Source organism: Meleagris gallopavo, chromosome 2 (genome assembly GCF_000146605.3).
Source record: "Meleagris gallopavo isolate NT-WF06-2002-E0010 breed Aviagen turkey brand Nicholas breeding stock chromosome 2, Turkey_5.1, whole genome shotgun sequence".
Taxonomy (NCBI): Eukaryota; Metazoa; Chordata; class Aves; order Galliformes; family Phasianidae; genus Meleagris; species Meleagris gallopavo.
Genome location: NC_015012.2, coordinates 63,191,652 through 63,217,822, shown reverse-complemented (window position 1 = coordinate 63,217,822; position 26,171 = coordinate 63,191,652). Strand labels below are relative to the sequence as shown.

The following is a 26,171-nucleotide window of genomic DNA, read 5'->3' as shown; positions in this document are numbered from 1 at the left end:
GCTTTCCCATATGTGCGCATTTAGTCTCTAATGGGTTCTGTTTGTAATTGCAGGGAAAGTTGGATGTCTATCGACTTAGCATTGAGCAACAAGTGCTTGAAATCATCAGTGAAGTGAGAAGGGAAGGAGTTGACAATATGATTGATCTGAAGAAAAAGTTTGGCTCCCCTGAAACTAATGATGACTTGGAAGAACACTGGTCTAAAGTAAGAAACAAATATGCCTGTCAGTAAATAAACACGAGGATAGTATCTTGACTGAACTTGCTTAGGCTAGCTTAAGTTACTGTATTCTCTCTTGGACATTGTGACCCATTACTAGACTCTGTTAATGGCTACTAATTTGTTGGTATGTTATGAATGAGTCATCTTTGACTGTGTGTTGTACTCCAAATACAGAAATTTTAGGCTACACCCAGGAGTTAGATCCTGAGTATCTGCATGTATTTGAATTGAATTTGGTTTTAAACATAGGAACTCTGCTTTGACTATAACACCATACTTTCTATGTAGGTGAAAATCAGAGGTTGAAATTAGATCTGTGCAAGTATAAATGTGAACTCGTATTCAATCATATGTCAGACAGTTTTTGTCATCTGTTGTCATTGTCTCTGTTTTGAATGGAGGAAAGACGAAAGGAAGTTAGAGTGAGCCAGATAAATGTGTTGATAGATCTGACTATTGTGCAAGCTGTTCACATAAAAAGTGGGAACAAAATCCTTTTTTCCATTAAGGGTTACTTAAAATCAAATATATATTCAAATTTGTTTTGAGAAAGTATCTCTAAAACTGATATTCTGGGAGATACAAACTAAAGCTTGGAAAGTAATTTCCCGGATACAATTTCCAAATCAATCCCTTTTAGAGTCAAACATATCTCTCTTCAGCAAAGTTCAATTTGTACTGAAACTATGTTAGTCAGTCAGTGAATACAAATTAGATCAAATGGATCATGGCTAAATACTTCGGTCTAAAGCAAATATGCCTGCTGATCTCTTTAAGCAGAGAAGCTTGTAAAGCAGGATATAAATGTAATACCAACACAGTGAGAAGAGCTTTAAACCTCCGCCTGAGCCTGAAGAATAGGTATGCTCAGAAGTAAATGAGGAACTAGTGGAAATGGAAGAAGTCCATGTCTGAGAAGGCTGTAGGGCAACTTCCACATTCCCAGGTGGAAAGTATTTTGTGCTGAAGCAGTGAACAAGGAGAGCTGGGAGCTCACATACAGACAAACGTCTGTGGTGTGGGCAGAGTCACAGAAACTTGGTGAGTTGGTGCACACCGCTAGAGCATGGGCATGGGTGGCTACAGGACATTTTAAGAAGGATCAGCAGGCAAGAATTACATTCTGTGTGAGGAGATCATTACCTGGACTGAAATCTTGTATGAGTATGGAGATGTACTACTGAAATTCTACAAATCAAGGTTAGAGGAAGAAGGAATACTGGTGATCATTAATGACTGTGATGAGAATCTGCTGCAGACTGCCTGGTCAAGAGTAGAAATTGGTTGTGCTGACTACCAAGAGCTAAGAAGAATGTTTTTGACTTGAGACCTTGGTCTTCCTGAAGGTTTTATCCATCTGGAAGTCTACTGGAAGTAGAAAAAAGCATTGCAAAAGCACAGCCAGTTCCTAGACCACATTAATAATAATATCCTAAATGCAAATGCAAATGCTAAAGAGCTAGCCAGGGTAAATCCGTATTTCTGCTGCTGCAGTGACTATGAAATGATTTCAGGATCAGGAGGAAGACTGTTAAGTTATGGTGAAGAAAACAGAAACTTGACCTTATTTGACAGCAAGGATTTTCTTAAAGGAGTAAAATGCAAAAAGAGATCCAGAAGTAGTGAAAGCATGAACAGGCAACAAAGACAAAATCTCAGAGTTCAGACCCATAGTGATGAAATTAGGAAGGGCAAAGCCCAGCTGCTGCTAAGGCTAATATGAGACACACAGGATAAGAAGGTGAGTGGACACTAGATGGTAGAGCTCCAGTGCAGAGACAGCTTGAAAAAAGCGAGGAGTGAACTTACAAAAGCCTTGCAAGAAAAACTACAAAGGATATGCACAGCCCAAAGCATTGATGCAAGTACATTGAGAGTGGCCAGAAGACAGCTGGGTGTTGTTATTCTACCCAGAACTGACAAGGGGGCACATGGCACACAGCCCTTTGAAGGGGCCCAGCAGTAGGAGAGGGATGCTTGAGAAACTGACCAGTGGCACAGTGTGGAGCACCTTGCCTCCAAGGAGAAGTTAAGGGAGCTGACCTGCTTTGGTCAGGTGAAAGAGCTGGAAGCAGCCTTCAGCTACAGGAAACCACAAATATGTTGGAGCTGAACTCCTGGCAGTGGCAGATGGTAAACAAGGGGCTGCAGCCATTGGCTGTGGTGAGAGAAATTCATGGCAGACAGCAGGAAACCTCCTTCATTAGGAGGCTGGTGCAGCAGTATGGGGAGTCTGTGAGAGCTCCACCTCTGCAGTTCTTCAGGATGTGGTTAGACAAGACCTTAGTGGATGTGGCTTAGTGTTGTCAACAGTCCTGCTTTCAGCAGGAGGTTCAACCAGGTGTCCTGGGGCCTGGGCCTCCAGAGGTCCTCCGCGACCCTTGCTCTATGGTTTTTTGTGAAGTGAAGTCTGCTATTTTAAACAAAGAAAACAAAACCCAATGACTATACTTCTCATGAATCCTCTAATTTTGTTCTTAATGAGTATACTGCAGTTAGGGTGAACCAGGCTACTGCTACTGCATGAACCAGAATCTCCATCTGGCTTAATTACCGTGTTTATCATCATTAACAGTGCTTAATTTCTGAGGGACATACCTGCTTGTTATTTTTGATTATGTTTCTTCCATTTGTTCCTCAGTTTCTGGCAATGTTCACATTTCCTGTTTCTCTGGAGACACGGTAATAGAAGTTTATTGCCAAAGACTGCATTGTTTCAAACAGCAAAGTTTGAACACTTGAGAATTAAAATGAAATACAAATAGTCGCATGCTTTCACAATTGTATTTACTTCAAAACCAGTGTACTTATTGGAGAACGTGATCTTTGTGGGTGCCTGCACTTACTGATGTCTTCTTTAGCAGGAGCAGCTGCAGCTCATGCAGGATGAAAATATCAGCCTAAGCAAGCTGGTGTGCAAGCTGAGGGCTCTGAGCTGCTGGAAACACACCATTCAGAAAGCACAGCTCTCTGCAAAGCTGAGATACGCTGAGAAGGTTATACTTCCTATTGTTGCATCTGTGTTTCATGTTGAAATGTCTACTCAGTTAATAGTCAGATTGGTCAGACTTATTATTCAGAGAGCTTATATGCTATGGTGGTAACTGAAGATTTTAGGTATAAATGCTGATTTCTTTTCCACCTGTAAGTTGTGGATGTAAGGGTGGTCTTTAGCCGTGAAGATCGTGAAACAAATCACCAGTGCCTTCTTCACGACAGAATCTAGGAAGGGTGAGCAGCCTACAGTATTCCTAATTCTGCTGTTGACTCAGAAGAGTAACTATGACACTTCATCAAAATAAGCTATTTCATAACTGATGAAATCATGTCAAAAAAGAAGACAAGCAGACACGAAGTGAAAACGAATGAGGCCAAATGCTTTTGAGATGCTGAGGGTTTTTTTTTTTTTTTGAAATTGGTATCTGCTTAAACAAAGCAGAGCACAGCATAAGCTTTATAAATTTAATTACAGAAATATGAGATGAAGCACAAAAATGACTGAATTAAACTAAAGTGAAGGTGGACGGAGAGAAGAGTGCCTCGCTGCTTTAAATGAGGCTGATTAGAATGGAACAAACAAGTTATTGATTGCCATGTAGGTTAATTAGCCACACATGTCAAATAAAGGGAGGGCAGAGAGAATCATATTTGCTAACTTATAAAGAGTGAAAGCAAAGTGGCTTTTCTATGCTTGTTAATTTTAAAGTCAAATAAAGCTGGAGGTGCATTCAGTTCAGATATATCACAGTGATGCTGAATTCTCAGAATGACTTATTAATTTATATTAAGTGTAGATCAGTCAAAGATGGATTGAATTATTGCAAACTTGTAGATTTAAATAAGAGCTATTTAAAAGAAAAGTCTGAAACTGAGAAAAATAAATGGGGAAGTTTGTCTTTTTGAAATGATAAAGTAGCTCATCTCACTGAGACAGAGCTTTCTTGCGTCTGATTCTGCAGTGATCCTGCAGATCTAAGAACTTGTACTCTGCTCCAAGTGCAGAAGCTGCTGAACCTGGCTCTTGCCAGGCAGGAAAACAGAGAGGGCAGGCCATTAAATCTGTACCTGATGTAACAGCATGTATATAAATATACATTTGTGTTTGTGTTTAAGACAAACAAAAAGACCCTGCCCAGAAGGAAAACAAGCTACATCACACATATTTTTCCTTTACAGACAATGAAGGAATAAACAGATTAGTTGGTGGACAGGTCTTTCTAATGCGTAAGGAAGATCAAATTTTGCTCTGAGCTTCTTTACACACAAGAGCTTGAATTGTTGTGAATTGTTGTGAATCCAAGTAAAGACGTGCAGTAGTGCTGTATGAAAGATTATTATTAAAAATCAGCCCTTGATGTGAACAATTTAATACTACTTTACTAAAAATCTCTTAGAGATTATTTTTTAAGAAATCTACCATGATGTAGAAGAGAAAATCTCTGCTCTTATAACTGTTCCTATCATGTACTTTCTGTTTGCAGGAAGCTCTTCAAAACAAAAAAGAGTGTCTTAATGCAAAGATGATGGCAGAACAAGAGGTGACTTCACTGCAGGGTCAGCTCATGTCTGCAAGGAAAGCTCTTGAAAAATCTCAAGCAGAAAATGACAAACTAAAGGAACAGCTGCATAAGCAGGTATCTGAATTAAATGGGTCCTGATTCATCAGCATAACAAACTGAATTCTCTACCTCGCTTGCTTTAATGAAGATTTTCCCTACTGTTATTTTAGGAGAGAAATGGATTCAAAACCAAATGTGTAATACAATTACTGAAGCTAGATATGTATTTTATAGCACAGAAATAGTGTGTTCATTTGAGCCTTTCCATCATTGCATGTAGAACTAGGGGAAAAACTGTAGCATTTCTAAAAAAAGTTTGAGTCCTACACCAAAATGAGAGCTGCAGGCACTATTTGCACATATGCTGTCAATAATGCTGGATATATATTTTAGCAGAGGAAAAAGACACTCAGTATTTTATTCCACAACAAGAAAAAAAAAGTTAGAAATCTTAAGGTTCTTAGTTTTGCACCCCATCATTAGATTTCAAGGAGACATTCAGTGATGCTGTCATTAAATCATTTCATGTTTTTTTGTCATCTGAATAGCTTCATAGATATATCACTGCTACCACAAGCATGGGGAAAAGTTCATTTCTCAGAGACAAACTGAAAAGCACACCCCTTATGTGCAACCTGATTAATGCCAGGCAAGACAATTACAGAAAATAAGCCTTGTCAAATCAACCTCACTTCATTCTCCTGATAAGATTACAAGCTAGATATATAAGCATAATGCAAGAGATATAACACGTATTTAGAAGAATTTTATAACAGTTGGGTTAGCAGTGTACACTTTCTGTATTTTAAATTTTAATATATTATGTAGTATCAATAAAAATGCTAAATGGAGTAAGAGCTAGGTTTTTTGACATCTAGAAATGTGTTATTTTTATTAAATGAAAATGGCTTCTGATGGATTTCTAGTGGAGTTGGTAGCAGAATTGTCAGTATTTGAGATTTTAGTCAGTGGTGTGGAAATAAATATAAAATTATGGATTATAAAGTTTGCCAATGACATATTTGAGGAGGAATGTTAGTGAATTTGTTGCTTCACATTTAGTGAATAATGATGTAGGCAATACAGAATCGTACAGAGAGCTTGGTAATTTGAATATTCCTCCAAGAAGGATTGTAGTGTGTAACTAGATAAAGAATGAGATGGAAAGCAAGATTTCTACAGAGCAGGATGACTGCAGCCCAGGAAAGGGCAGGGATCATAACAGGCAAATGAATGACCATGTAGTGTGGTAGTGGAAAGGATGGACGCTGCAATCTTTTGATTTATAAAAAGCAGAATAGCACAGATAGATTAAAAATGGGTTTGTATCTATGTACAGCACATTTCAAGACTGCCTCTGGTTCCATGGTGCACTATAATAAGATGAGAAAAGATTGAGAAGGTGTGGAAGAAAATTACAAAAAATGATTTTTGAGGGCTGCTGAAAACAGTCTAACAAAGGAATTTATATATTGCGCCTGTCTAAAAGGAGGATGACTTGATTATATTCTATAGACACTTTTGCAGGGAGAGAATAGCTGATGCTAAAAGGTGCTTAGAGAAAGGTGTAAATGAGAGGCAGTGCCTAGAAGTTGATGTCAGACAAACTGAAAATTGGAAATGAGCAATGATGTTTTAAAAATGTGATTAATCATAGAAATGATAATATGTCTGAACATTTTCAAGTCAAGGTTGGATGCCTTTCTGGAAAAGACTGTTTTGCCAAACCAAATCATTCATTTTGGTGGAAGGGTAATTAAGGTAAACGTTGGGGCATGTGATACTAAAATGTCAAATCTGATGCTCAATTCTGAACTTATTGGTCTATGAACGTTCAGACTTAGTTCAGCTTAGAGATCTCCAGTGAAAAACGTTTGGGGTCTGAATGCTTTGAGCTCTGACTTTGCATTCAGGTTTTTCACTGGCATGGGGTTGCATTTCAATGGTAAATTGGTTTTCTGAACTGACAAGCTGTCAATTTACTTCTGAAGGATCCACTGCATCTACCACCTTTTTAACAGCAGTTTTTGTGGTTGGTTTCAATTTTACTTCTATTTCAGCTTCTGCTTCTTTCTCTCCTTCCTAATTTTTCTTTCCTTGGTATAGATAGCGATGAAGGTGTTTATCACAGACTTCATTTCACAACCATTGGCTGTATGGCAAGGCTTGAATTAATAGCTGGGGTTTGTTGTAGCATTGCATTCTGCTGTGAAACATCCTAAAATACAGCCATAGTTGCTGGCTTTCTCTGCACGCAGTACATAAACAGCGATGTTCGAAAAAGATGTGCTCATTTCACCCCCCTCCCTTCCCTTGTTTACGCTTTGCTTTTAAAGACAAGTCTCGCATGCAGACCAGAGGCTGCTTTCAGAAAGTAAATTACAGCAAACTGAGGAAATTGGAACCAACTGCCTTCTTGTTTATTTGCAATTGAACAAGTTCTAAACACGAACATTGTTTTGAGGCTTTTCTCTCTCACAAGCAATGATCACAATGATCTCACAAGCTGTAATCACACTACTCTATTCCCTCTCCCACTTACCCTTCTCGTGTGCTCCCTGTTCCTGTAAAACAGATTTTTTTTCGGGTTTAGGTCTGATTCTACTCTTTTGGTAAGATCTGACAATAATTCAGATTTGCTGACAACATTTCATCCTTTTCAACACCATGTGGGACAGGGTCTCTCCTTACTCAGCTCAGCTGGGGATGACATTTAAGAACTGGTCACACCATTAAGAAATCTAAAAGCTGTGTGTGAGAACTGGGGGAAGCAATCCAAGTCTGAAGCTTTCGTGATCTCATGTTGTAGAAACAAATGCTATTAGAGCACCAGAAGACACAAGAAGCCAGGAAAAGACAAATTCTCAGTGTGGTGAAAGCTCAAAACATGGAGAAGGTCCTTGAAGAGATGGAAGAGAAAGAGCAGAAACTGAAATGCTTGGTAAAGGAAGCTGAAAAGCCTTCTAAAACAGGACTACTTCAACAAAAAAGGGCCAAAACAGCTATGCAGCAGGTAAAAGTATAACTACACATTCGAAGAACAGAAACTAACCTTTCTGGAGCAATGTCTCCAGTTCCAACACTGTCTGAGCACATCTGAACATATCCTGTCAAGTGTGTGACCTTCCCAGCACTTCAGAGCAGCCCTCCCACTGCTCTGGACCTGAATTCTACAGTAGGAGTTAATAGCAGTTACAGTAGTAGTTAGGAGCCTTTGCACTGGGCTGGGTGCTGCCATGCTTGGCATCATGCTGCACCCTTGGGTGCCATCTTCTGCTTCTGGTACTTCTCAGGGCCTTGCTGTTGAGTTTGGCTCAGTATCTTTGCCCTAGGAAGTGGCAATTATTCCCATTATTTTAGAAATAAACTACTTTGGAGTTTATGTAAGGTTCTGGTGCATTGGGAATGTGTGCACAGTCCTCAACAACTGGGTTGACTCCCTTAGGGGAGCACGGTTTGCCCAAGAGGCAAGGCTCTGTGTCTCCAGCCAGCCTGGCAACCTTGGTGGGGACTTCCCCTCTCTGCCCTTACCTCTTTGTTTCACATCCATTACACCGGTGTTTCCCAAATTCTGAACTACCAAGTGAACATATGGGGAAGGGAACAGCTTTAACTCAGTCTGGCCACAGAAGTGGCACGAGTCTTAACTGAACTCATACCCTGGTACCAAACTGATATATTGCCTTTAAGTTAAGTTGGTTACTGCATTGCTAATCCTGAATTTAGTATAATTGAGTAACAAGGTCCACTTTAAGAGTATCCCTCTGTAAAAAGAACTGTAGGGATAGCACAACTGGTAGAGTGATCCTTTTGCTATGAAAAATGTAGTGTTCCTTTTGTAGTGTAGTCTGCAAAACAAAAGTTTGGAAACCACTTGATTAGACTTTAACTAGTGGAATCAATCTCCTCATTGACAACTCTGCAGCCACTGAAGACTGCTAGCCCTCGTGTTCTTGATCTAGAGAGAAAAAAACTTCATAATGTACCTGAATGCCTCTCCTGCAAGCCAAGCAAGTGCATTCTGTCTTCAGTCTCCTGAGGCATCAAGGTGAAAGCATTGACTGTTCATCCTGCAGAAAGAGTCATAATGACAAACGCTATTCTGCTGGGAATAATTCCTCATGCTGTTGGCACATTCTCTGAGCAAAATCATATGGCAGAAAGACTTCTGCCAAAGCAGTGGCTGTGGACATGAGGCCACAGATTTGTTTTCTGTCCGTGATGGGGCTCTGAACTGTTTACCCATGCTTACAAAATAACCCATTAAGAAAATAGAGGTGCTAACAGCTGGCTTAGCTTCAAGGAGAGCAGAAAGGACAACACCAATGCAGCAGGGAGGGTTTTATTACCACGCATCAGACTCAGCCAGCACCTACATGATCATTAACACCAACAAGCTCTATACTTAAATTTGGTTATCAAACTATGCAGTCCACAGAAGAGATGAGCAAACAGGCACTTGCTTTTTTTCACACATCTCTGCCTTGGAATTGGAGGGAGGGCTATACACAGAGAACAGTAAGAGAAGTCCTCTGTATTGTTTTTGCTTTTCTCCTGTGATGCTTTCCTATTAAACAATAACCAGAGTAGCAATTTGCCCTGTTTCTGCTGTATTATGCTTTCAGTGGGATCGCAGATATGTTTAGCAAAACTGTAATTATGGAAGCAGTGGCCTCTCATTCACAAGAGCTCACAGGGCATCAACATCCTTTCCTTTAAATCTAGGCCCCTGCTTTGAGCTAGAGTTGTTAGATGATGAATTTTTGTTGCTGCCATTAATCCTTTTACCACCTTTCAGATAAGAAGCCAGTTAACCCAAGAGTTCAGCTTAAACCTGGAGACCTTCCAGAACACTGATGAACTGCCATGTCAAGTTTATGACCTGGAAGCTGCAGTTTCCCATAGGAACATGGCTGCAGGTAAAGATAGATTGTGTGTTGCAACCTGCTTTCTCGGAACAGTAAGTTTATGGGCTATGCGCCACCTTCTTGGATCCCTCCTTAACCTTTGAACCAATTAGCAACTGCAGCCAAGTATGAAAGAGAACCCCTACTCTGTAACGAAAGTGTATAGGTGGAAGAGAAAGCCTAAACTAATCTTGAGGAAAAGCCAGAACTCAAAAGCCACATGCCTTTTTTTCACTGCAGCTGCTCAAGCAGCACAAGAAACACTGAGTCCCACATTAATAGCTTTCAACCACAGCTCACGTCATCTTTTGCACTGTAAGAATATCATGGGAAATCTAAGTGGGGCTACATTCAGGGGAGGAGGCAGTTAGGAAACTAAGGATCTCAAGTGGTAGGAAATTGGCTTCATTAGTGGCTCTGGTCTTCTAACAGCTTGCTTACACATCATAAAGGGCAGCCAAACTGGTAATTCAAGGAGATGCATGACTATGATTCTAAGTATCTTTAGAGGAGCTCAAAACAGCAATGAGAATTTTCCAGATCTTAACTGACTTAATTTAGAACTTAAAGCTTTACCAGAAATTGTTCTTCTCTGCTGTTTATTTTCTTCTTTGTTTTTGTTTTTTACAGTGCTTACATAATTCAAATACCTTAGAACAGTGATTAAGGATTTTTATTCCCACCTGCCTGAACTGGCTGCTTTTCTCCATGGTAGCAAAATCCTACTGGCCCTTCAGTCTGACAAATTCATGCAGATGGGCAATCCCTAAATTCCACACCAAATAAATAAATAAGAAAAACAACAAATTCACCTATCAAGGTGAATTTCTATGCCATGAAGAATATAAAGTACCACAAATTTAGTTATTGTTTCCTTCTGCGGGAAGGGAAGATGTTAGTTATTCCTCCCTGAGAAAACTGAGAAGTGCTCCTTATCACAGTGCTAAAGACACTATCTGAACCAATTCTGCAGAAATAAAGCACAGGGAGGCATCACTGATTAACACACACATATATGTATGTGGTTTCTATGTAAAAATCTGTCTTTTGTATTAATCTGAGTAATACAGTTCTATTCCTTTGCTATTAATCTGAGTAACACTAACCTTCCTCAGTCCTGCAGTATTTGCAATAGCTCTTTTTGATTGAAAAGGCAAAGGCTTTTTTTAAAATGGGGCAAATCACCTCTAGAAACTGCCTGCATAGACTCCAAGCTGTACGCAGATACCAGCCATGTTAGGCATAATGGCAACCACAGCAACTGATTCAAGGTTCTTTTTATAGTGGCTGAAGGAGTAGCATTAAGTGGCTGCACTTCTGCTTTTGAGAAGCCTAAAAGAATTTCAGAAATTTAGAATTTGCCAGGGAATGTATTATAAACTACTCCACTCCTGCATCTTTTCATCCTAGCTTTGAACAGTACCACAAAAGCCAGAGCTGCAAGTAGAGTAGATGCACATGATGAGGCAGCAAGAATTTTCTGCTTCACTAACCCATCTCCTACTGGGGGTAGGAGAGTTCATACTCTCATTACTATGAAAGAGAACGGCTTTGGGTGAGCTGATACACAAAAACACTGCAAATAATTTTTGTTCTGCCTTGTGTGAATATCATATACAAACCACTTTTTTCCAGACTAAGAAGCATGCTACTGTTAGTACTAGCGTGAATGTTTTTCATTTTGCTAGACATTAGAAACAACAGCCTTGGAATTTATTCAATTCAAATTCCATTTTAACTGTGTTGTCAATAACACTCCAGGTTCTGCAGCTCAGGTCCGGAATAACAAGACTGCAGCATTCACTCAGCTTGAGGATTACAAGCAGGAGCCTTTGAATCCTGATCCAAGAAACAGCACTGTAAAAAGAAGAAACACTCAAAGACCGAAGACAGTAAGCATCACTGATGGTGGTGGTTAACAGTCTGATACGGTTGCAAAACAAGTAACTCATTTGCTACTTTGCAAGCTGTGGCTTGCATATATACCCAGGCAGGTTTCACACATCCCTTCACAGAATTATCTTCAAAAACAAGGCAACCACTATGTACGAGTAGCAAAAAGGAAAACAGTTGATTTTTCATATTGCTGAAAAATGGAGGGACTTGGGGGTGGCAGTATTTAGCAGTCCAGGAAACTCCCCCCAGCCTGTAGTACCATGCCGTGGTTGGTGACTCTTCTGTGTTGCTTATGCTTTCAGGTACCTAGCAGATGGAAGCAGAGTACGGCAGTTGGGCTGTTGCCACACCTCAATGAAAAATCTCTTCCTACTGTCTTCGCACAGCTACAGGAACACAGGCTGGTCTGGAAATAAACCTAGTTGTATTTTTAGTCAGCCCAGGGCATTTTAGAAATTACTGCTGAGTCGGCAATCTTGAAGAGAAGTACAATTTATACACAAATCAAAGGGAGGCAGCAACTCCCCAGTGCTGTGCATGTATACTTCAATATCATAGAATGGCCAACCACCAGACCAGGCTGTCCAGAGCCACATCCAGCCTGGCCTTGAATGCCTCCAGGGATGGGATATCCACAACCTCCTTGGGCAACCTGTTCCAGTGCATCACCACCCTCTTTGTGAAAAACTTCCTCCCAGTATCTAACCTAAACCTCCTGTCTCAGTTTAAAACCGTTCCCCCTTGTCCTATCACTATCCACCCTCATAAACAGCTGTTCCCCCTCCTGTTGATATGCTCCATTCAAGTACCAGAAGGCCACAATGAGGTCTCCCCAGAGCCTTCTCTTCTCCAATCTAAACAATCCCAGTTCCCTCAACCTTTCGTCATAGGAGAGGTGCTCCAGCCCTCTGATCATCTTAGTGGCCCTCCTCTGGACCCGCTCCAAGAGCTCCACATCCTCCCTGGCCTGGGTCCCCAAGCCTGGACACAGTACTGCAGCTGGGGCCTCACAAGAGCTGAGTAGAGGGGGACAATCACCTCCCTCTCCCTGCTGGCCACCCCTTTTTTAATGCAGCCCAGAACACAGTTGGCCTTCCGGGCTGCAAGCACACACTGCTCGCTCGTGTCCAGCTTCTCATGCACCAGGACCCCCCAAGTCCTTCTTCACAGGGCAACTCTCAAGGAGATCTTCCCCTAGTTTGTATAAATACCTGGGATTGCCCCAACCCAAGTGCTTATTGAACCTCATTAGGTTTTCATAGGCCCACTTCTTCAGCCTGTCCAGGATACACTGGATGGCTTCTCCTCGTTCCAATGAATTGACTGCACAACTCAGCTTGGTGTCATCTGCAAACTTGATGAGGGTGCACTCAATGCCATATATGTAGATGCAGCATCAGTACGAGCTGTGGTCAGTTAATCCACTGATCTGCTTCAGGTACTGAGTGGTCATCCTTCTGAGCAAGAGCAGCATAACACGTTCTACCTTCACAGACAGTGTAGCCCAGCGAGGATATCAGTCAAAACTAAAAGGCTTCTTTTTATTGCAGTAACCTTGGAACATGGCAATGCAAAGCATAGCTAAGTTCTCAGAGCAAAAGTGTTGATGTTAGGTGTTTTGTATTTCTTTTTTTTAAGCTGCTTGCCTATTGCAACCCTTAAAACACCACATCCTGTCTGCTGACTGCTTTTACTCCCAGAGGTTGCTGCTTTACAGTGAATCTTTAATGTTTAAAAATGAATCATCAGAAATATCAGCATCTCTACCTTCCTAGAATCTTCTCCCTCTTCCCCTTAGAAAGGGGAAGAAAGGTCCTCGCACAGTGCTATACTACTAGAATTAAAAAAGAGAAAACTGCATAGATAATTATCTGCAATTCTCTTGCATGTCAAAAATGCTTGCTTTTATAAACTAGCCAATAAAGGAATCAGAGCTGTTTGTTTTTCATAGATGCGTCAAATTGTACTGCAACTTTTGATGAAATTCAAACCTATGTGCTTTTCAGAATCCAGAAGCTGGATGCTTGTGGATATGAGTAACTGGACATCTTATTACTCATTTGTAAATAACCGAGACCTAGAATCAGAATTCTGGCAACCTTAACGGCATTGCATTTGTTTAAACACTAATGAAAATCTAACTTTGGTTAGAAACCTTGCAGTATACAGACAGTATTCCTAGAATAAGGCTGACATCCTTCACCAATACTGAAGAGAGCCTTTTTATTTCATTCAAGCATGCCGCTACAGTGCTACATTAGAACAAGTCACAGAGCAATCGGAATACTGTAGAAGCAGTTACAAATAATACACGTGCTTTCTAAAGCATGCCTTAAAAGAATAAAAAGGGGACTGAGAACTATCTACAGTCAAACATTACTAAAGAAGCTATCAAATGTGATTGTAGCCCATCCAAAGAACCAGAAGCCAATTTAGAAGTAAAACACTATGCGCAGTAAGAAGCACTTACATACCGTTGTAGTGGTAAAAAGGAAAGGGATGTCTCAGGATAATTGCAGCATCTTGATCAAATACTTCTTTTGGAACTCAATAGAGCAACATTTAAAGGTGATTCAAAGATGCATTTTCAATGAATGCTCTGCCTAGAGAAGAGCTCCCTCCAAGAAAAGCAGTAAGAAGGCAGGTGCTATACGGAAAAAATAATCCCACATAAGCTTTCATTGCTGCATTGTAACAAAATCGTAATTCAGTCCCCGACTGCACAATGTAATGGATGATTCTCTGGAAGGCGTAATTTTAAACCCGTTGGGGAACTCCAAGTTTACTCCATTTCCACACAGCTCTTCCGGAAGCACAAGTACTTCAGTTTTTGAAGACTTCTCACAACAGACAGAATTATGCCAGTACTACCCTTGTGACACGTTCACAACTCTCAAAACCATCAAAATCATGGTGAGAAACTACCGAGGTCAGTTCACTCAGAGCTGTTCAGTTTTAGCCAGTGTGTTACTACATAATTGCACGCTCTCAGTTCTCTTTTTCAAGCATACTCTGACGATTATTTCCTAGCAAACACTTGTCTTTGTGTATGTAATCAAGAGAGTAAGTCTGGAGCAATGCCTTTTGTTTTACGAAAACGAGGGATCTTAACACGAACAAATGCTATGATGTAGAGGATCATTATTAACAGTTTGCCTGGTGCCACACAACACAGCCCCTCCTCACCTTACAGGCCAACAAGTATTATAGCTATGGAAAAGTGGAGCATTAGGCATCAGACTTGCATAAATGAACAAGTATTAATCGCATGGCTGTGCTTTGGCTTTAAGGCAAGGAAATGGTTAACCTAACATAGAAAACATGACCTAAAACGAAAATATTTTGTGAAGACCATCCTAAATCTGAATTTATATTTTGCACACACCAAGTGCTAACTTAAAACTATTTCATAGAGCTAGATTAACTTGTCAAACTTTTCACTCCCCTGCTTTCCTTGGTGTTCAACTGCCGGAGAAAACAGCTCTTATCTCCAGAAACTTGGCAGACAGTTAGGCTCACATGAAAGAAAGTTTACAAGTAAAATTCCATTCAACAGATTTTATTTATCAATTTGGTTTTGTGATTACAACTGTTTCAGTTTTCTTCCACTGAAGACAAAACAAACTTTTACAGCAACACTTGCAAAGAACATTCATAAGATAACAGCTTGCTATTTGCACAACTGGCTTCAAGAAAAAGCCAGGTAACTTGTAGAGTCACTACAGTTCAGTGCCTAAAACCGATTCAGGGGCAAATGCAACTACAGATCTATGAGCTACCTTCCACTTCAAAACACAAGGCTGAGAAAAAACTGCAAGTTATTACCTCAGGTTATTTGCTAGTACACAGCACAGATTAGCTGATACTGCAGTTTCGCAAAGGAGCAATTCATTTTTATAGTGAGACAGCCAAGCACATGGTGACAATGTATAATCCAGCCTTCCCTCCCCCAGACAACGAGAAAAGCTGAAGCCACAACTCTATCAAGTGTGGATTACACCTTGTTGGCAAGGCTAATGAGCAACCAACGTGCAGTGCAGGCCTTCCAGTACACAGCTGAATTGATGCAGTACAAGCTTGAGTTTTTGAGACTGGCATCTGTACACATCAAAAACCCTGGGTTTCCTAAAGTATTGGAAAGTAGCAATTGCTGGCACCAAGAAAACTTTAGTAACTAAGGCAAGGTATTCATTCTATCCTTTTAAATAAAATTTGAGGCATAAAGATTAAGCAATTTTAAGGCACTTGAAAAATTATTTTAGTTTGTTTTACCAACATATTTTACAACTTAAATCAGAATAATCAGCATAGCTCATGAATAAGCATTTTAACAACATTTTACAGAGCAATGCTTTTGCAGCAAAGTCTTCCATGCTATGAAGTGTTCTGTAGCATTTTTCTGCAAGTTTTCCCAAAAGATAGCCCTTGGAGGCCAAATATATGTATATATGTACTAGAAATACAGTTTGCTTTGCTGAGCTGAGAATTGTCACGCTGTAGGAGAGTATTTTGCTCACTTCAAAGCACAGAATACAAGCTCATGGATATCTTTTTAAACATCTAATAAAATAGTTCTGAGATAGGGAAAGGGCAGATTAAATGATTTCACAATAAGGCCAAGGTTATACCATCTAACCCACACACACTGTTGCTGGAAGCTGGCTGCTCACTTCTGTTTTAAAGAACCTGAGCTGATTGTCTTAGTTTTGTTTAGAAAACCACAAGCTCATGAACTTGAAAATACAGTACTTGTGAATAAATTTCATATTTTTATAGTAATTTGAGTTTTTCTATGCAGCACAATAATGTCATTTGAACTAGAAGAACACCAAAAAGCAATTGTGCACTTCAGTAATTTGCAAACAGTTTGTTTAATATCTAAGCTACACTACCATGATGGTTACCTGCACTAATGTTATCCTTTCGTTGCATTGTTGCCAAATTCTAGTCAGATCAGAGCTAATAAGTATTATAGATCACTCTGATGATCAAGGGGTATCATCAAAAGCTACCATCATGTGCTATACCCACTGCTTCGTTTTATCTGTACTTCAGTTTTTCCTGTGGGCTTATTCTTGAAGGTGTTTGTGTAATCTACTTTGGCAATGACATACCTTTGCTTATTCTCAGATCACAGGGGTGATCAAGCCAAGTTAAAAAAAAAAAAAAAAGGATAGCATTTGGCTGAACAGATTTCCTTAACCAGTTCACTGCAAGGTCATACAAAACTGATAGCAGGAATGAGGCTGGGGAAAAAAAAAAACAGTCCTGGCAGTACCAGGACAGCAATCCTGACTCAAATCAAATCAGCAGATCCTCTGATTACTTTGAATAGCTCCTGCAGTAAGCAGACACGCACAAAGGTTAAAAAGAACTGAAATGAAGTTTTAACAAGTAGGCTTAAGAACAAGAGAAAAGTTAGGATTTTCCTAAACACTAGGTTCAAGTATAAATACAAATTGTTGTCTTTTTAAACAGGGAGTGAACAGTACTTCGAACTCTATCACTTCAGTTTTATGGTTGGCCTTTGCATGCCAGAACAAAAAAGGTAAACAACTTAAAGCTAGGCTGTAGCTGAACATTACTGTACCATGCTCCCTCACCCTCAAAAACAGCCAATAAGGGCCAGTTATTCAGTGTAAAGATTCTGAAACTGGAATGCTCAATCATACATACTCAAGTTTCTGTTCTCCTATATAAAGCTAGTACCTAAATATTTGACTTATCTTTGAGATAGGTGGGACACTTTCACAGCCTACTAATTTTCAGTCATTTAAGGCACTAATTTTCATTTCCTCTTTATGAGAATTATCCCATACACATCCTCTCCACCTTCAGCATTAGTTGGAAAGGACGCAGGATTTCAGTTTGGAATGCAGTAATTTTATCTAGCTATCTTTTTTTCCTGTGTAAAAACAAAAAGTATCTGTATGGGTTTTTTGATTCCACTAAGACATTATCTGCTTCTACAATTTTGCTCACCATTTCAGCAGCACACTGTGCGAGTTACAAGCTAGTATAAATGGTATTTCACTCCCTGAAGTCAGTCACCAATAATTCACTTCTTGATAAAACTGAAGGGATACTTTTATCAAATGTTGATTAAATTAGCCTTAACAATAAGTCATGAGATTATCTACTCAAGACAGTGTCGCCACTGAATATGAATCTCCAAATATCTACATTTGGCATATCAAAAAAAGTCCCACTGCAGCAGCCACTAAAGAAAAGACAGCCATTAGAACCCATGCAGAATATTGCAAGTAAACCTGCTGGAGAGAGTCACATTACCTCTTGCCAAGTATAATGTTGCAAAAATATTCTTTCCAAGTCTTCTTTTAGAGATTTAAAGGGTATTATGAACTGCTGTCTTCCACGAGCAACAGAAAGTATTTTGGTTCAGTGAACTACAGGTACTGAGCTACTAGTCCATTATAAAGTGACAGGTCCTAAAGTGTGTGATAGTTTCGGTCTTTTGACCTGCAGAATTTGTACAGAAAGAAAATAACAGCCTGCAGACCCAGAACAAGGACAATTCCACCTATGAAACTGGCAGCATCAAATGTAGACTTGCGCGAAGAAGGTGCAGGAGTCACAGTAGCATTTGTACCTGCCAAACAACACACAGCAGTTAGAGTTCACAAGGCTGACAGTTTAAGCAATTTTAGCAGTGGCTTCCTTGTATTTGAGATTCCTCAGACAAAACATCCAAACATCATAAATAGAAGTAAAGGTATGGCTAAATGCTGCTGCTGGCAAGTGCAGCAGCACTTGCAGTGTCATTTAATTAAGTAATGTTTGCAAAAAGACTAGCCAGACTGCTGTGGACCTCAGTACTGAGCAAGTCTTCCTCCTTTCCGTAGAAGTATAATATTGTATATGGTCAGTGAAAATGTATTTTCCAGACATTCCTGCTCGTTCCAATTTTGTGCCTAAATTCTCATAATCTACATAAGCATAATTCCTGGAGTAAAGAAACCAACTGAAGCCACAACACAAATCTAGAAGCAACAGCCACCTGCTTCTAAAGGGCTTTGCCTCATGAAACAGCATATTCAGGGCAGATGCTAGAATAGATTACTACAGGTTACCTATTCATGTCACAGGATATCTTTTTTTTTTTTTTTAATATTCTATTATTATGCTGCAAGATAAAAGAGGAGCTTTCAAAATAAATCCTGCAGCTGAGTTTACAAGCAACTTCCAGTCATGCTATCACAAAGTGGCCAATTTATACAGTTTGACCAGCGTGCTTCTGACATTAAATGTCTCATCAACTAGACTTGTTGCACAGGCTGTTACCTGCTACGTCACTTCAACAGAATTAAATTAGGCACAAAGCTAAGCATCTTTCAAGACAACACTTCTTAATTAACATAAACATCTAAGTGGTTTATGCTTCAAGTAAACTAGTAATAGTCATTACCTGGAACACTGGTTGTTTTGGCAGCTGAAGTAACGGGAGTTGTAGACACAGGAGCAAGCGTAGTGGTATTGGTGATATTTGGAGCTGTTTGAGAGAAAAACTCAGACAGTGTGCACATACAGTAAGCTTCAAGAGCAAAGTTTGCAAATATTCAAGCCCTTACATAAATGATTTGTCTTGTTTTGCTTCAGTGAGAATAAACTTTGATCTCAGAGTGTACCCCACACAATTCAGATGTTCAGCTGCATGGCATTAAGCCAGCTTCCTGCAAGAAGGATTTATTTATTTAAGCTCACAGCCTAACCATATGGTTGTTATCCAAATATTTCAAGGTTCTTCACGTATCAGTGATTTGTCACTTAAATAAAAACCACCTTTTTAAAAGATATATAAATGATGGTTTGTGAATAAAAAACAAGACAGATGCATCAAAGCAAAGGACTTTCAATAACTAGCCTTTAGAAACAGTGTTTATTGTACTTAAATACTTAAATGTAGTACCTCTAGCCAGGAGATAAATACTGAATACTGGATACTGAACACCTGTCTCCCAGAATTCATTAACAACCAATGACATCACTGGAATGTGTGAACACTCACCTGTAGATAGACTGTCTCCTAACAGCTCTTTGTTTATCAAAACAGAATGACGGGTCTCTGACCTTTCCCACCCCACAAGATTAGTATTACTAACAACTAATGAGTATTCCACTATGTGCCTGGGATAAGTGCCAGCATTTGTTCTTTTGCTCAAAGCTAAATGTCACCTCACTGTACACTGACACTGTATGCTGTAAGCTGTTGTGAGCGTCCTCAAGCACCAACTCTAGTTACCTCCCAGCTATTTTAAGAAGATGCTTTCAAGGATAAGATTTTTTAAAACTTCGCTGTTAAGACAGCAGCATGTGAGAGAACAAAAGATTCTGGATTGAATAACAAAAAGCCAATCTGTAAAAACTCATTATTAGTGGAAATGACTAACGTAACTCAATTACCACTGAGAAAATATTGGAAGGAAACACTTTCACTGTTACAGTATATGCAGTTCACTTCCTCCAGGCCTTGGAATCATTTATGTATTTCACACCTCAGATGTTAAGCAGCCATGCTACCACAGCAATCTGCAGGAAAAAAAATCCCTTGTTCTCTTTTTCATTCACTAAGTCCTAGCTTACTGCCATTCTACAAAGGACAACAGAAGCAATCTTAGCAGTGCATAGTGCATTATGAGTGGCACTACATTTTCAAGCTCACTCAGCTGTTCTCTAAGCAATCTCACACATTCACTCGTTGGCTCCCCGGGTCACTTTTCTTCATATTACCTGTGGTAGGATGAGCTGTGGTAACAGAACCAGATGTGGAATTGGAAGACGCTGTAGTAGCATTGGAAGGTGATGCCGTAGAATTGGAAGGCAGCGTAGTAGTATTAGAAAAAGGAACAGACGTAGGAGCTATGAAAGGATAAAAAGTGGCGTTAAAAACATTAATGACAGCTTTTAACTAGAGAATAGTAGTAGACTGAGCTCTAGGGACTCATATATAGCACTGAATGTTATTGCAGTTCTGATCTGAAATTACAAACACCACAAGTTGTTTAAAATGAACAGATGAAAAAAAATTGTCACAGGCAAATAGTTCAGTGTTCAACCTCATGGTGCAAATTTGTGTACAACATCTCTGTTGACTACATCAATTAAGATTCCTCAAAGCAAACCAAAAGGGAGAACAGCCCTACTGCATGAGCAAACTGCACATATAGGTTTTATGCAGTAGCCAACTAGGTAATCAGTACTGCTTCCCTGCCTCACTGGAGGTCTGAGTGAATCTGACCTATTGAGGCCAACTAGAAATCAGAGTGGTTAGACAGCTGAATCCAGAAGTGGGGGTGGTGACTAGGACATCCTCAAGAATCTGAAAGTTTAACTAGATCTGTCTGTTCTGAGGACTGTTGCTAGTATAGGTGTAAAAATCCCAGTAAAGAACTTTCTACAATTTACTGCATTATCTGAGCTAATCCCATGTGGACAGCTCATCTAACCTGCTGCTTGACAACACTGTGAACACTCATGACTCAGCAAACTTCCTGCCAAAATACCACTATGTCCGGAAGCCTTTAGAATTCATTAATTTTATTTTTTTCAGCATCTTGAAGCAATTCTGCACAGTAGAAAACCAGAGCAGTCTGATTCTACAGACACACTTTGGATGCACCAGAATAAGCACTCCCTTTGGTTCTACTTGCATCAAGCCAGCTTAGGTCTGCCTTAATGTTTTTCTATTTCAACTCCCAAAATGTAGTGCTGAACCATGATACTGTCTCATAATAAAAAAAAAAAATAATCCAATTAACAACAGATAATGCTAATCCCATCCCTGGATGCATTCAAGGCCAGGCTGGACGTGGCTCTGGTCAGCCTGGTCTGGTGGTTGGCGACCCTGCACATAGCAGGGGGGTTGAAACTCGATGATCATTGTGGCCCTTTTCAACCCAGGCCTTTCTATGATTCTAATGCAACTCTTCTGTTAAAATGGAATACTCGGCAGGAGGAATCAATCATAGCTGGGGAGCGAAGAAAAGATTGGTGAGCAGAGCTGTCATCTTATTTTCCCCAACCGCCCACATTACAGCCAACTGATTGTAGCTGACTAACAGAGAAGGATTGTCACAGTTGGTTCAGGTCCATCGCTCCTCCAGCCTGACTGGGCTATGTGAGCAGAGGCCAGCAAGAGAAGCTGGGCAGGAGACAGCTACTGGACAAAGTTTTGTGATGCTACTATCACCCTGCCCACTTACAGCCCAGTGCTCCCATGGCAACACTGCTCACTGCCAGCTCCCATGCACAAAACTAGGCCAGATGTAACATGATACAGGCTGTACCATACAAGTCACACTACTCAGGGTACGCTAGTTTTCTGCTAACTTGGATAATGGAGAGCTGATGAGGTATACAGGTTCCTCTGATACCAAGCAAGATTCTCTACTAAAGGTTACTATTAAATTGCCATGAATATGCAGAAACTGAATGCAACATCCCAGTAGCCTCGCTACAAGGTTTAATACGAACAGATGGTAGAAATGCTACTCTTAGGTATACAACAAAACATTTTAATAGCATGCTATTTTTGGAAAGCTCTGAAAAAACTGGTACTTTGGAATTTTCCACTGATTAAGGAGCAGTTGTTACAATTTTAGAAATAACACAGAAGTTCAAGCCCGGCAGCATTCTGATCAGCCACTACCACCAGAAGCAGCATGAAAGCTTCATCCCCATTGGTGTGAGCCAGCCTCTTCCAGCAGCACTCCTGAGCTAATCCAGACAAGAGCACTGCAAATTTTTCATTTTCTGCCCTGTGTCTTAAAACCAGAAAATTCTATTTTAAAAATCTATTTCTTGCCAGCTTTCAGAAAGATTAGGCAGCTTCCGCAAAAGCAAAGTTCTAGATTTAATCTAAATCATTCACACATCACAAATCTGCTTTGCACAGAAAGCACAAATTAATGAAAAGCACAAAAACTAAACACGTGACCAGCATGAAGGTTCTGTGGGCAGTTCTATAACCCAGACCCTACATTTCAGGACTGCATGAAGCTCTGAAGTTAACAAAGCAGGTTTGCTACCTTTTTTCCTCCCATTTACTACATCTCAGATGAAGCACTTATTCAGCACAAGAAACATTTTTTGTTTAAAATGAAGCCCACTCTCCTAAAGATATTGAGAAGTTCCTTAACATCTTTAAAGTACTTCCAAATAGGCAAGGCTATACCTAACAGGAAATTTCAGCCTAAGAAACCAAGGCAGTAAGTAGGCAAGCAGGCTTGTCTACTCAAATACTTCAAGCTTCTTGAAGCAACAGCAGCAGCAGTTACCGAATGAACAATAAAATTGTGCATTTTAATATCACATCATAGGTTTAAGCTGGAAGCAAAGGGCTTATTTACACACTTGTACAATCATATGTAAATTGTAGAAGGCATTAAAGTTCAACAAATTAAGGAGGTGCAAATGAGACTTGTTATACTTCAGATATTTAGCTTCCAGAGTGTTTAAATACTCACGTAAACATTGTTTTTCAGTTGTGCAGTCCTTATATGCTTCAGAAGTTGTTTCTGTTCCATTTACACACATCTGTGAATCTGTAAAAACAAGAGTATTTAAATCAGCAGAATTAAAAAAAAAGCATTTAGAGCTTGTTCTTAAATGCTAATAAATCGTTCTCAGGATAAACCAAACACCATCTTCTAGCCAGGATAACATTAAAACCACTTCCATGTACATGACTTCACTATTATATTAATGATTAAAAATTACAGAGGTTAATACTTTTTCACCACAGCTAATCTGTCACATTTAAGCAATATACTTCCTTGGTTAAACGCTGTTTTTCTCTAACAGAATAGCTTGGTACTTTTCCTTTAAGGCCTATAAAATTAGTCAGTTTTTTTTATATTTGTGACAGTAAGTTAAATATTTCCTATCTGCAGGAACAGCATAAATCCTTACTGTCTTAGGAATCCTACATGCAGTGAAAGACGTAGCTCCAGCTCTCCAATAAATCCTTGACACTGAGACATCAGTTGCTTATTTGCTGCCTGCGTGCCTCTCTCCCTTGCCTCAGATTTCATCCTTTCCTCAAAGAATTTACTTCACACAGCTGAGAGAGCTGCACGTGTGCCTGCTGGTCAGACAACATATGTAGGATTCCTAAGAGCATCTTCCTGTAAAAATGCCTCTGCTGGACAAGCAACATCCAGAATTCTTTTCATCAGTCCTGAACCAGTTTGGCTTTCATATACTACCTATCTCCATCATCATTATTGCAGTCAAGCCATTCTCTACTCAAATCACTTTGTCTATATCCACCTCATTTAAAAAGTACGAATGATTCTCCTTCGAGAAGCTGTGGTCCTCATGTGATTTTGTAAACAGCAGCTTTGTCAACTCATCAAAAGAGTACCAGAGCTCACCTAAACGTACGCATACCCATCTTCCCTATAATAGGAAAAAGAAAGCTCTGAATGAAGCCAGCTCATGCTTTACATTTGGGGGGGCTCTATCACACTCCTTTCAGTGGGATGCAATTCATAGTTTTAGGAACACTACTTAGTTAAGACTAATCTCATATAATGGGTTCCTTTTCAATTCCAGAGTAGTGGCTGTGATCAGGTATATGGCATGCCCAAGGAGGTTGTAGATGCCCCATCCCTGGAGGCATTCGAGGCCAGGCTGGATGTGGCTCTGAACAGCCTGGTCTGGTGGTTGGTGACCCTGCACACAGCGGGGGAGGTGAAGCTGGACGATCATTGTGGTCCTTTTCAACCCAGGCCATTCTATGATTCATTCTATGATTTTATGATAGCCTCAAAAGGACTGCAGCACCAGGATATGCCTGCCTCTCAGAATCCACTCGATTCCTTTAGAGCAAGCACAAGCAGGTAGTTTGCTCTATTAATATTCTGAACCATCTAGAAAACATTAGCTAATCAACAGCACAGACTTAAATCAGAAGCCTTACAAATCTAGGATTATTTTGAACATTTTCAGGTGTCTCTACCTAAGAACTTCAAATCTGCTCAGCAACAGATGCAAGTTATGAGTTAATGCTCCATTAGGTTATCAAACAGAACAATCTATTCGCAGTAGTGAACGTTAACATAAATACATGAGATGTAGTTGGGTTAAAGGATCTGCACTGCACAGTCCTCCTTACCGTTACATCTGATCCACTCGCAGCCTGTTCCATGTGTGCCATTACCAATACACGAACTACACGTAGAAATATTTCCACAGATGTCTGGGGAAAAAAACAAAAGCCCAAGAAAAAAACAAAACAGATACACTGATTAGGACAAAACAATCCCTGTAAGAAGAGCGAGTGAGCTCATGGAAACAGTTCTTAGAAGTGTAAATTCTCACCTATAGATCTCCCAGTCTAAGGTACAATCTTTCACATTGAGCCAACTGCTCCTAAAATTTACAGTTTGTATCTTGTTAAAAGCGTTTCTATTTCCCTCACAGCGCTACCGATAGCCCAAAACCAGACCTCACATATACATCAAGATTATGTCTCAAGTAACCTAACAACAGTGAATCTGGATAAACAACAAAAATATGCAACTAACGAAATTACCAGAGCCCACTAAATTTATACTGCAGAAATTTATTAAAACCTCAGATGAGGAGCTTGGTTCCTTTTGATTGTGTTTTTCCGTTAAGTAATACAGCTGGCTACTAAAAAAACAAGCAGCAGAAAGCAACAAGGAAGGGAAATAAAGACGAGAGCTTAAAGGACATCATACACAAATGCATATAAAGGAAGGCAGAAGTCAGACTATCCCTGCTTTGAACACAGTAGAAGCCAGCCACCCAACCAGTCCAGCTGCGTTTTTATGTCAATCTCAGCCCAACGCTTTAGCCTTAAAACCACAATGTCAACACAGCCAGTATCTGGATCAAATCAACTCTGTTCCCAATCTCCAATTTCAATACATTAGTTTTGATTAAGACTTAGTCACAGTCATCATACTCAGAAAAGAAAAAAGCAACCCCAAAACCACTGCAGTCTCCAACTCGTTGAATATAATACTACCAGCTCCACAAACCGATGGGTGACCCTTGGCTTTTCTCCATCCTGCTCCCCAGCAAAGGGAATCTGGCTAATCACAGATTTTTGGCAGTCAAGATAACAACCAGAAATGCAGCAGCTCTCTAATTCAGTATTCTGGTAATTGGAATTGTGCCTGGATACAGCTGCCCTTGTTGGGTACGGCAGGATCACGCTAGAAACGCTTGTGCTATTTACTTACCATGTCCTGAGAGCAGACAGATACAAAAAGACCTTTGCCAATTCCTACCAGCAAGGTACACAATAGTCTTGCCTCGTTCTCTTTAGAAAGATAGCACTAGAACCACTTCAACAGCGACGTGACTACTCCTTAATAGCGGATTTCAGGGCAAGAAAATAATTAAATTCACTTGTAGTTCTGGGCAGTGGGCAATGAGGCAGCCGGCCCTTGGGAAGCCCTCACAGGTAGGCAGGCGCTGTAGCACAGCCGGCTGGCACCGCGTGCGCTGAGGCTTTCATTTTCCCTTCCGAGACAGACTCACACGGGGGATGAACACATTTTCTAAACTATGGGATCGACAGAGTCTGGCTTTTT

General features: G+C 40.1%; 2 protein-coding genes across 2 annotated transcripts in view; one reads left to right on the top strand and one right to left on the bottom strand.

Annotated features, from left to right (window-relative positions):
* The window catches only part of LOC104909846 (coiled-coil domain-containing protein 162-like), a 36,850-nt gene extending 24,642 nt beyond the window's left edge, over window positions 1-12,208 (top strand). Inside the window, exons 15-21 of the mRNA XM_031552227.1 lie at window positions 54-206; window positions 3,086-3,220; window positions 4,706-4,858; window positions 7,593-7,796; window positions 9,582-9,702; window positions 11,452-11,582; window positions 11,889-12,208. Coding sequence (XP_031408087.1) covers window positions 54-206; window positions 3,086-3,220; window positions 4,706-4,858; window positions 7,593-7,796; window positions 9,582-9,702; window positions 11,452-11,582; window positions 11,889-12,002 — 1,011 coding nt within the window. The 3' untranslated portion in view covers window positions 12,003-12,208. The remainder of the gene's footprint in view (window positions 1-53; window positions 207-3,085; window positions 3,221-4,705; window positions 4,859-7,592; window positions 7,797-9,581; window positions 9,703-11,451; window positions 11,583-11,888) is intronic.
* A 2,921-nt stretch (window positions 12,209-15,129) lies between these two features.
* The window catches only part of CD164 (CD164 molecule), a 14,545-nt gene continuing 3,503 nt past the window's right edge, over window positions 15,130-26,171 (bottom strand). The window contains exons 2-6 of the mRNA XM_031552226.1: window positions 24,722-24,850; window positions 23,070-23,147; window positions 20,335-20,463; window positions 19,013-19,096; window positions 15,130-18,196 (exon numbers count right to left, since the gene is read on the bottom strand). Coding sequence (XP_031408086.1) covers window positions 18,036-18,196; window positions 19,013-19,096; window positions 20,335-20,463; window positions 23,070-23,147; window positions 24,722-24,850 — 581 coding nt within the window. The 3' untranslated portion in view covers window positions 15,130-18,035. The remainder of the gene's footprint in view (window positions 18,197-19,012; window positions 19,097-20,334; window positions 20,464-23,069; window positions 23,148-24,721; window positions 24,851-26,171) is intronic.